This window comes from Vigna unguiculata, chromosome 8, assembly GCF_004118075.2.
Source record: "Vigna unguiculata cultivar IT97K-499-35 chromosome 8, ASM411807v1, whole genome shotgun sequence".
In the NCBI taxonomy this organism is placed as follows: Eukaryota; Viridiplantae; Streptophyta; class Magnoliopsida; order Fabales; family Fabaceae; genus Vigna; species Vigna unguiculata.
The window spans coordinates 3,747,844-3,758,896 of NC_040286.1; the positions used below are offsets into that span (position 1 = coordinate 3,747,844).

Genomic DNA, 11,053 nt, shown 5'->3' on the forward strand with positions numbered 1-11,053 from the left:
GATACTTTAACCCATTTTTTTGATCTGCTTTTAAACTATCACTTCAATCACTGTTAGATCATTACATCACATCACTTAAAAGAATCAAAATAAATAATCTAATAGTGAGTGAAGGAGTAGGTTAAGAGTGGGTCAAAAAAAGTGGATTAAACTATCTTTATCCTTTATGTAACAAATTTATCAGAAGAATTCTATAAAAAAAAACAATATTGTATGATCAACAAATTAGTTTACGACCAAAATAACAATTTTTTAAAATTACAAAAATAAGTTCATAATTTATCATTGTTATGACTTCTTTAATTTCATTTCATTTCAGTTTATTTTAACATTTTAAATTTGACCTCATATTTTTCAAGAAATAAGCCAATAATTCTTTTTATTAAATCTTATAATAATAATAATAATAATAATAATAAAATATTATTATAATATAAATAAAAAATAACAAGTCACTACTAAATATACTATTTTAAGAAAATAATATATAGTACAACTAAAAAATGTCAAATATGAATTATTATTATTGGAAACTATTAACTAAGGAAAAAAAGTGAGACAAAATTAAATAGATTTAAAATAGTAAGAAAAAAACTACATAATCATTATTAGTGAATTTGATAAAAAATAGATTAAATATACTTTTATCTCTAAATATTTTTTTTTCTAGAAAAAGTGTTTTACAATACCATGTAGTGCAAAAATGAAATATGTATATAATTTAATTTTAAGAGAAAAAAATATAATTTTAAAAAATAGTTTGCAAACAAAAAACATGTATAATTTTAGAAAATATTACATTAAATTATTTTAGAAAAATGAGATCAAATTTAAAAAAATTAAAATAGTAAGAAAAAATTGTAGAATTATTATTATCTTGAATTTGAGAGAAAAGATTATATCAATTCCTTTTTAAAAATAGACTAAATTGAAAACATTTATAATAATGATACAAACTTTGAAAAACTATATTAGAGAAAAAATAATATTTTTCCTCTTATAGAATAACATTATTTCTTCCTTGTCCCTTTAGTAGAGAGGACTATATTAAAATTATTTGTTATTCAAAAAAACACATATTTTATTCTATTTTTTGATTTAAGAATATTTTTGTAAGAAATATTTACAATTTTTATTTTTAAAATTAATTTTAAAAAAATTGCTATCAATTTGTTTAGTTATAAAACATTTCTTTTAGAAAATTTAAAAAAAAAATACTTACGTATTTCATAATTACATGAAAAATAATTATTTACGAATAAATTATCTGTAAATTAAATTTTTTCAAAGATATAACAAGTAATATCTTTCTACAATTTTTGTTAACAAATTTACATAAAATAAGCTTATTTACAAATAATAAGCTTAATGCAATAATAAATTACTTAAATTTAAAAATGTACAACGCAATCTGACTTTACAGGTTGTTGAAATATAATATTTTTTTGTTTTACTATTATTCATATATGGTACTGTGTTTGAATCCTACAACAAAAATACAGGAAGCTACGAAATTTTCACTCACATCCTTAATCTAAACAATACCATTTTTTCCTACAAATTAACTACTTCAAATCCACACCCCAATCTAAATTCTACATTAAGGTTATGACTGTGCTTTGACTCTATATTCTATCTCTTTGTTCTTTATATAAACAGTGGTAAAACTGAAACAGTAAAATAAGAATTCACTGTGTTATTTCTCTAAATTTCTTCAAGTCAGGGCATTCAGATCAAGAAGAGAAGTAAATTGAACACGGTAATGTACTTGAATTTATTTTTAGTCTCTGATGAAGAAGACCACGTGAGAGAGTCCCAGATTGAGTAGGAGGCACTTGAAAATCTATTAATTTTTCATTGTACACTACAAACAATGAAAAAAGTATATGCATATAATTCTATGCCGACTAAAATCCGAGGTGCATGACCTGAGTTTTCCCATGTGAAAAACCTGAATAATTACTATAAGAACATTTGCAATCTAGTCGTACAAGTTATGTTTGCTCCTCTAGCATCTTTTTCTGCTAAGATCCTACCGGAGCACTTTTAGCCTTGGCAGCAGCAGCAGTAGCTGTAGCTGCAGCAGTGGCTGTGGCAGCAGCAGAGGCAGCTGCGGCGGCTGCGGCAGCTGCAGCGGCGGCAGCAGCAGATGCAGGGTTACTGGATGATGGAGGCACCGTGTTGGATTGTGAACTGCTCTGAGCTTCAACTGTTTGTGGCTGCATCTGATTTCTAACTTCGGCAAGCAATGTCTTTATCTGAGTTCCTGTGAGGGTCTCGTGCTCCAAAAGAGCATTTGCAAGTGCATGAAGCTCCTTGTTGTGAGTGGTAAGAATGGTTTTTGCATTGTTGTAAGCCTTCTCGAGAAGTTGCTTCACCTCATTCTCAATGAGAAGCCTTGTCTCTGAGCTCATGCTCCTCCCACCATCTGTGTAATCGTGAGTGACTAGTCCAACTTCTTTGCCCATGCCATATTTGGTAACCATGGTCCTTGCCAAACTAGTTGCTTGCTTGAGATCTGAGGATGCACCACCAGTGACTTCATTTTCTCCGAAAATCAGTTCTTCGGCAACCCGGCCTCCCATGCAAACATCAAGCCTGGCAAGCATCTGTTTGCGGGAAATGCTGAGGTAATCGTCTTCGGGCAATTGCATAACCATCCCAAGAGACGTTCCTCGGGGAACTATGGTTGCTTTGTAAACAGGGAGAGCCCCATCAGTATACATGGCAACAAGGGCATGACCACCCTCATGGAAAGCAGTGTTCTTTCGTTCCTCCGCAGATATAACAGCTGACTTCCGTTCACTGCCCATCAGCATCTTGTCTTTTGCATACTCTAAATCAGCCATTCTCACAGCTTTGGCACCATCCATTGCAGCCTTGATAGCAGCCATGTTAACCATGTTTGCAAGCTCGGCCCCGGAGCACCCATGTGTTCCTCGAGCAAGGGTCCATAGATCAACATCTTCAGCCTTCAAAACCTGTATTTGATTGGAGATAAAAATCCAGAAAAAACAAATATAAGTAATGCTGATCATGGTTACACATGTAATGGATATAATATCTAAACTTCAAAATAAATGGGTGTGAGCTCATACTCGAGCATCCAATTGATAGCCAATCATAGCCCAAATAAAAAGCATTAAACAGCAATGTTTAGTACCAATATAATGAGAGTACTAACCATGTACCTCTGAGTTAAGGAATCATGCCGTCCAATCCAATCTACCAAATAAGATTCAAGCCGATGAGGGATCTTAAACCACCCGAAGAGGACCAGATATTTAGAAAGGCTATTCTAAAAAATATAGGCCTTAGTTTCAATAATTACACCAGTTTTAAACACTGCATTGTTAGGACTTAGTTTGAATAATTACCATTTGATAGTTTCTGCAGGGAATATATGTAGTTTTGTTTGTATTTGTGTCTGTTTTTTAATTTCTTTTTGGAGGAGGGCTGAAAGAAAATCCTATGATTTTCTGTAATCTAGTGTGATTTAATCACAATTTGATGCTTTTCAACTAGGTGTTCTATCAGGTTAAAGGAAGGAATTCTTGTAACCACCAAAATGTAAAATCACGATGTATTCAACCGAGACTGGATAACTTGAAGGAGAAATTCGAATGGCTATAAGCCAGGCTTGTGCCAGGGTTGATGTGGAGGAGAAATTGGCAAAAAATGGATGTGCATCAGGGCAGGCGAAGGCAAATTCTAAGAAGATTATGTTTGAGATAAGAAAACTAATGGTTGAGTCGCAAGTGTGAAGATGAGCAACGCAGTTCGCCACACTGAGAAGGGAAAGGATCATGTTCAAGCAACCATGACATGGATGGTATCAATCAAATTGCAGTGAAGGTGGAACTGCCTTCATTTGACAGAGATGACCCTATTGGGTGGATTACTAAGGGGAGGAATTTATTTTGAAGTTCAAATACAAGTGGAGAAGTCAAACTAAATTAGATAAGTATGTGATAAACTTTGGATGGTAGAAGATGAAGAGGGAAATAATATATGGTTTGGGGGGCAATAATATGAAAGTACTTTCCAAAAACTGGCTGAAATCAAACAAGAGGGCTATGTGGAAGAATTTATAAAATAATGAGTTTTTATCATCACAAGTTCAGCGTTTACCCAAAGGAACAACTTTATGGATTATCTTTTGGGTGGTTTGCAAAATTAGATGCAATGCAACTCTTCAACTCAACAATAATTCAAGCCATGCCGCTTGCGCACATCTAGAGGGAAAGAAATGTACTTATGTATATTACAAGGAGCGCAGGTTGGAGTGAGAAAATAGGGTCTTCTGGCAGTGTTTCAAGGTCATCAGAATGGCTGTTTGGCTCATGACGAAATGCAGGATCAGTAAATAATAGAAGTCACCTACAGTCTGATACGCTGGACAAAATCATTTCAGTCTAGGGCTAAACATAACAAGCACAATCTGGCAAAAATAAAGGACTCTTCATCTGTGGCTTCGTCGGCGATATGAACAAAGGTTAAGCAGAAAACAAAATAAAGGCAGGAGACATTTAACATACCAATAGCTGATGGAAAGAAAAGGTAGAAGATTCTGTTTGAGAATGCATAACTTAATTCTACAAAATCAACTTCTAAGATGAGTACCACCCAAGATTTATAAAGACTGCATTGGGCATACCACATATCTCAAGAAAATGTTGGATCTCAATCACTTGAGAGAGTCAACATTTCAATGGCTACATACTTCAATGCTTCGACCACCTTGGTCAACTCCTTTTGCAGGTTGTCCATTCTAAGACACTACCAATAAACCCTGATAGACCACGATTAAGGTGAGCACTGAGCACAATTAAGACAACTTTCTAAAACACCCATTCACACCTAGGCTATAGGCCTATGGCACTATAATGCAGGACCCTAACAATGGATCTAGGAACTAGACATTGGCAATCAACTTTGATAGGCTGTAATTAGGGGGGGCTAGGGGTTACAGCAATAAAGGTAAATACACCCTCGCACTCAGCTATAGGCCTAGAACATGGAAATGCTGGTGACCTAACAATAAATCTAGGATAAACTTTGATACTGGTTTGGACTTAGGATCGAACTTAATCCCAGTAAACTGACTGGGAAGGTGAGGACAACTGATAAGTACCCAAGCACGTGGTGAACACATCAAACACAAGAAGTTAATCCAGGACAAATTTTTGACAGCAGAGAAGTAATGGAGAAAAGACTCAAATCAAGGAATATTTTGGGCAATGAAAAGCTTTAGCAATAGAGAATGCAACTTGAGAACACCAATAGGTTTTGCAGCAGCAGTTTACAACTTTTCTTTTGCTGAAGGAAAGGATTCCTCAGCCAAAAGCCATGAAACTAATTCCCTAAGGCATAGAGATCACCGAAGTGGATTTTGCCTCTCCTGACAAAGTACAGTCCATATAAAAATTTCTGAAGGAAGGTCATGATAAGGTGTGCCAGAGACCACCCAGAGACATTATTTGGAAAGCCCATTCTAGGAAATATAGGAATCAGTTGTAAAAATCATTGCAGTTTTTCTTTTTTGTCAATATATATTGTTTTTTGTCAGCTGTGGACTCAAACACAACCTATCCCACCCTCTGCCTTCAACTTTGACCACCAAGCCAACCTTATATCCCAAATCACCACAGTTACTAACTTCACTTTAGGACTAAACTGTATTAATAGGTGCAGCTTTAATAACTGTCATTTGACAGTTTCTAGAGGGAATTAGAGGGCACGGGATGTTAAGGACAGTTATGTGCTTAGTAGATTTCTGGAGGGAGACAACCTCCGTAGGAGTTTCTCAACACTAGGACAGAGATATTGATGTACCATCCGTAATCTGGTGTGATTTAATCCTACTTTTATCTTTTTCAAATTGGCATTCTATAACGTTCTTTGCAAGAGATAAAATCATACCTTTGACATGTGTGATTCCAAAATCTGCTGTCTTCCTTTTACATCCGGATAGGGAACATCAACATTGCGGTCAAACCGCCCAGGTCTCACCAATGCATCATCCAATGATTCTGGAAAATTAGTTGCACCAATCACAATTATTCCCTCATTTTGCTTGAATCCATCTAGCTCAACCAATAACTGATTTAATGTCATCTTCATGTACATTTGGTCCTTTGGATGACGGCTTCCTCCAATAGCATCAATCTCATCAATGAATATTATACAAGGTGCTCGTTTCCTAGCAGCAGCAAAAAGATCTCTCACCCTTCGTGCACCAACACCAACATACATCTCTTCAAATTCACTTCCACTGCTGGAGAAGAATGGAACCCCAGCCTCACCAGCAATAGCTCTAGCCAACATTGTTTTTCCAGTACCAGGTGGACCAACAAGCAGAACTCCTTTGGGAAGCTTACCACCAAGACGAGTAAACCGCTGTCACAAGGGAAACAAATCACAATTATAAACATGATAAGGAAATGTACAGGCTGTTATATGTTGTCAGGATATAAGCATATAAAAATATAACAGAAGAGTGTGAAAAAGGGATGTGACATCAAACAGAATCAAACTAATTCAGGTATTGACTAACAAATAGCCAATTTAAGTAGTTATCATCTTGTATATGTCACCCAATTTTAGATTGTCAAATGAAATCATCAGTTCATCAACACCAATCGAAGTAGAAACAACTACTAAGAATATTAAGAGTATGTATTGTTCTATTGGTGTTAGATAAGGTATCATCCTGAAGTAATAATTCCCAAATCCAGTTACTATGTTTGCTCCAACACAAACTGTGCTAAATATATTGATGCTTGATAGGCATACTGTAAGCAAAGGAGCCAAGGTACACACCTACTGAATAGTGACACAAAAGCATCTTTCAAAAAGAAACATACTATAAGACTTGAATTTGGATGTGTTGGAAAAATCAGTGAGTGTATTCTCAGCTGATGTATGTGTATACATACAAAATGAGTACAAGTATATCTCAAAGAGGAAGGTTACAGCCTATATTCCTTAAACTAAAGATAGATACACCCAAAAACAGCTTAATGTAGTTGTACACCACTATAACAATCATATTTTAATAGTAAGTTAGTATTACATCCAAGTTATTTGCGTATTAGACATTATTATCCAAAGAAAGAGATCCAATTTAGTTACAAGTTTACTTGAATTAAATCACCCGTAAGCATGAATTTATGGCAAAAAATCTACCTTAGGATCTCGAAGATAATGAACAATTTCTTCCAGCTCAGCCTTTGCCTCATCAACACCTTTTACATCACTAAATTTTGTGCTTGTTTCCATGGTGGGTTGCACTTCTTCATTTATACCAAGTCCTGAGAAATAGATAAATGCAAACCAGAGAACATGTCTTCTAAGATCAGATTAAGAAAACTATATGAAAAGACAATACTGACTAGGAAATACCTTTACTAATTCCTTTATCTTCAATGAGTGCTCCTATACCAGAAATCACGAAAAAGGACACCGCAATGGTCCTGAGAGTGCGCCATAACTGATCTTTTATATTCCCACCTTCTTTAGCCACCATATGGATTGGATTACTAGCAGTTCCAATAATATTGTCTTTTGTTGATTTTCCTAAATTTCTTAAAGCAGAAAGTCCAGCTGCAGTTTCTTCCTCACTCGCTACTGAATTGGACATGCCTGAAAACTCATATCACCTCTGGTCAGAATTTATGGTCTAAAAAATATGCTAGACAAAATTATCTAAAATACTGATGTAGTATGATCAAAATATCACTTTAGAAAAGTATTAATTGAAGTGCCAATTTTTGTCAGCTGAATATGTTTTTCGTCTTGCATCAATTTGTTATCATACTTGTCCAAGGACTGCATCAAAGGCCAAAAGATGCATAACATTCCTGATTCCAAATTTAATCACAAAGAAAAATAAGATTCTTTATCAATCTGATTAATGATACAAGACAGTATTTGAACTTTTTAATCCCCGGAAAAGATTATTGTCTGACAGTACAACCAGACAAATGGATTATTGGCCCGTTAGAAATATAAGAGATATTATCTAATTTTTCTAACAAGCACAGAACATACAGTGTTTGCTGACTTGAGAAAAGCATATAAGTATGGAAGTTTTAACCAACTGATTCTGTTACTTCAGTAATATATCAATACCCTACTCATTCAAGAATCTCAGATAAATGAGACAAGATATCAAAGTACAACTTTAAAAATGTGTGCATGTGTCTGTGAAGAGGGAGAGGAGACTACACAGAATGCTTGAGTCTTTAACATCAAATCCTAGCAGTCACTAAATGAAGAGTTCTAATAGAAATGGGAAAAAAAACCCTTACCCTGGGACTTTTTACTTAATTTACAACCTGGAAAAAATATTACCATTTCATGGATTAGTGGATAACCCAGCTTTCTAATAAAAATAGTAACACTTTTTGTTTGTAAAAAAATTTGAAGTCAGGAAAACAACTGCTTGGTCAGTGAATTCTAGCAGACACAATTTGACCATTTCCACACCCTCTACGAAACACAGTACCCTGGACAGAAAGCAGAACCACAAAAACCAGATATGGTTGTTTGCTTGGCAAAGACCTTGTATAATTGAATAATGAATAAAATTAAAAGGTCAGTTAACAAGTATTGAAATATAGGGTAATCAAGCACACAAATATGAGCAGTTCAACCCAAATAAGCACCTCTCCTTAATGTCTTCAGTAATTCACTTTCGTCAAGCCTATCAACTTTCACCAGTGCTTTCACGTATTCGGAAAGAGCCGAGGGACTATTGTGCAATGATGGTTGGCTTTCAAATACTCTAATCACAGCCTCAGGATCATTCTGATGGTAAAGTTCTTTGAGATAAGCAACTTCAGCGGCTTCATCTGCATCACGCGCTCGACGTGCTATACTGCCAAGGTAGCTAGACTGGAATCTCTCTTGGGCACCCAAAAGTCTAAACCCTACATAATTTTGAAAGTGCAAAAAACAAAAAGCTAAATGCCAAACGGAACACAATATCCAAGTACTTGGAACATGAACGTATACTGAAATTAAAAACAGGCAGGCATGAATAATTTCACAAAGAAACCAATTCATCCCCCACCTTCAAAGAAAAAAAGGGAGAAAGATAAAATAATCGCACAACACAAAAAGAAATTGTTGAAAGTTAATTCCCAAACCATCATAATTAGGGAAAAAAATAAAGCTATATTAAGAAAAGTAAAACTTTTAACTTACATAAGCAAATGACTAGAAGCTAATTATAAGAATAATGCACGGTCTAGGAGGAAGGGATCTATACCTGGACGATGTCCAAACTTATTGACAGAAAAATAGCTTGTAGCAAACACACTTTGAATCTGTCCAAATTTGGATTGTCGTCTTGCAACCTGTAAAAATAAATTATGAATGTAGCTAAATCGTTAAATAAATCCAAGATACAAAACCACATATGCCAACTAGTATTGTGTAAAAACTAGCAACATAATCAATAATGAACACAACGTGCATAATGAACACAAGTTCAAGTTCTCATATTTACCTACTGTCTTACACTTATTTTTTGGTGTAAATGGACGGGATTGAAAGTAGAACCAAGAGCAAATTATCAAAAGCTCGACCACTAATAAAAACACTATAAGATGAACAATAGTAAGTTAAAGACTAGCTGTGCGAACCCGATACTTGAAGCCTCCACAGGATATTCATTCGTAAGTCACAGAGCAAAAAACTCCATACACACAAATTACCATATAACCCAACAGTCTGAATTCGACATGGATGCAATCTTCACTGCTCCTAGAAATTCTCAAAAACAGAGGCAGACATTTGTGATAAGGCCTACAATGACTTGGGGGGGAAATATGCCTTTTCCCCATATAGCAGAAAGGTTTAAATTATCTTGTCCTGAATCAAAAACTAGAAGAAACCCCTTAGACCCATTATCCATTAACTTAAAAAGAATCTAGAAGGCGGATGAAGGAGAAAAGGGCACAAAAATCAACAAGCCAACCCTATAAATTGCCAAAATTAGGGTTTCAGGAAAGAATAAAAAACAAGAAAGACATTGACGAAGGACGTGTTGGATTGAGGTACAGGAATCAACTTACCTGCGATATCAAAAGCCTCAAAGCCATGCTCGCTTGATCGAGCTATCTCAATTGAATCACGAAATTGTTGCAAATGGCAATGATCCTTCTTAAGGTTGGTGTTTGTTGAACTAGAAAGAACAATTTTTTTTTCTTCGTTTTCTTTTTATGATAGACACTTGAATGAATAATAGATTTTTTCTAAGAAAAACAACTTATATGTGTAGTCATATAGGTTAGATAAATCGGTAATGTTAAAATATGAGAAAGATTTTTGTTTTCTCACTTACAGAATTTTGTTTTCTATGTAGTTTCTTTGTGATGTTTGTATTTATTTATTTATTTTATTCATTAGATATTTATGCGATTAAAAAAATCGAAAGACTAATAATGTCGGATTTAAATAAAATAAAGGTCGTGATATTTGAAAAGACTAAAAGTCAATAATCAACGAAAAAATAAGAATGGAAAATAAATAAAAGGGTTATACAGGAAGCGAAAAACATACAGACTAAATTATAATTTTTCGATATTAAATAAAAATATATCCTTATTGATTAAAAATAAGTGTGGAGATCACACCACACAATCCGTTGATTATTCCACGGTATTGAAATTATATTATCTAATCAATAACAACAATAAACTACCATAAAAAATTAAATTAAATTATTATCTAAGGTATGAATTTATACGATAACTTATAAATTTAATTAATAATTTGGCCAAAATATTAAAATTTTTTATTCATTTTAGTTTTTATATATTTTTATGCAATTGAGTTTCTATTCTCTTTTAAAAAAAATCTCTCTTAATTCATTAACTTTGTTAAAAAAAAAAAACTCAATATGATATTCTCCACTAAATTGGATTTAATGTCATCTAAAAGTGTTATGTATTAAAATTTGAGTCTGTCAAATGTTAAAATTTGAATCATTTTCTATTTATAAAAAGATCATAGAATTCTAAGATAAAAAAATAATTCAAATTTT

The 11,053-nt window shown here is 33.9% G+C and overlaps 1 protein-coding gene across 1 annotated transcript; it reads right to left on the reverse strand.

Annotated features, from left to right (window-relative positions):
* Positions 1-1,746: 1,746 nt before the first annotated feature.
* On the reverse strand, positions 1,747-10,367 carry LOC114194372 (ATP-dependent zinc metalloprotease FTSH 4, mitochondrial). Its single transcript, XM_028084545.1, has 7 exons — positions 10,083-10,367; positions 9,275-9,362; positions 8,670-8,933; positions 7,405-7,644; positions 7,189-7,313; positions 5,923-6,399; positions 1,747-2,981 (listed from the first exon to the last, which is right to left on the reverse strand). The coding sequence occupies exons 1-7, from the start codon at positions 10,107-10,109 to the stop codon at positions 2,025-2,027; spliced, it is 2,178 nt and encodes a 725-aa protein (XP_027940346.1). The 5' UTR covers positions 10,110-10,367; the 3' UTR covers positions 1,747-2,024.
* Positions 10,368-11,053: the final 686 nt, after the last annotated feature.

Coding starts and splice junctions, on each gene's coding strand:
- LOC114194372 (XM_028084545.1), bottom strand. CDS start 10,109: ATGGCTTTGAGGCTTTTGATATCGCAG. Junction 7,645..8,669: donor ACTGAAGACATTAAGGAGAG/GTGCTTATTTGG, acceptor ATGAGTTTTCAG/GCATGTCCAATTCAGTAGCG. Junction 7,314..7,404: donor AGATAAAGGAATTAGTAAAG/GTATTTCCTAGT, acceptor TCTATTTCTCAG/GACTTGGTATAAATGAAGAA.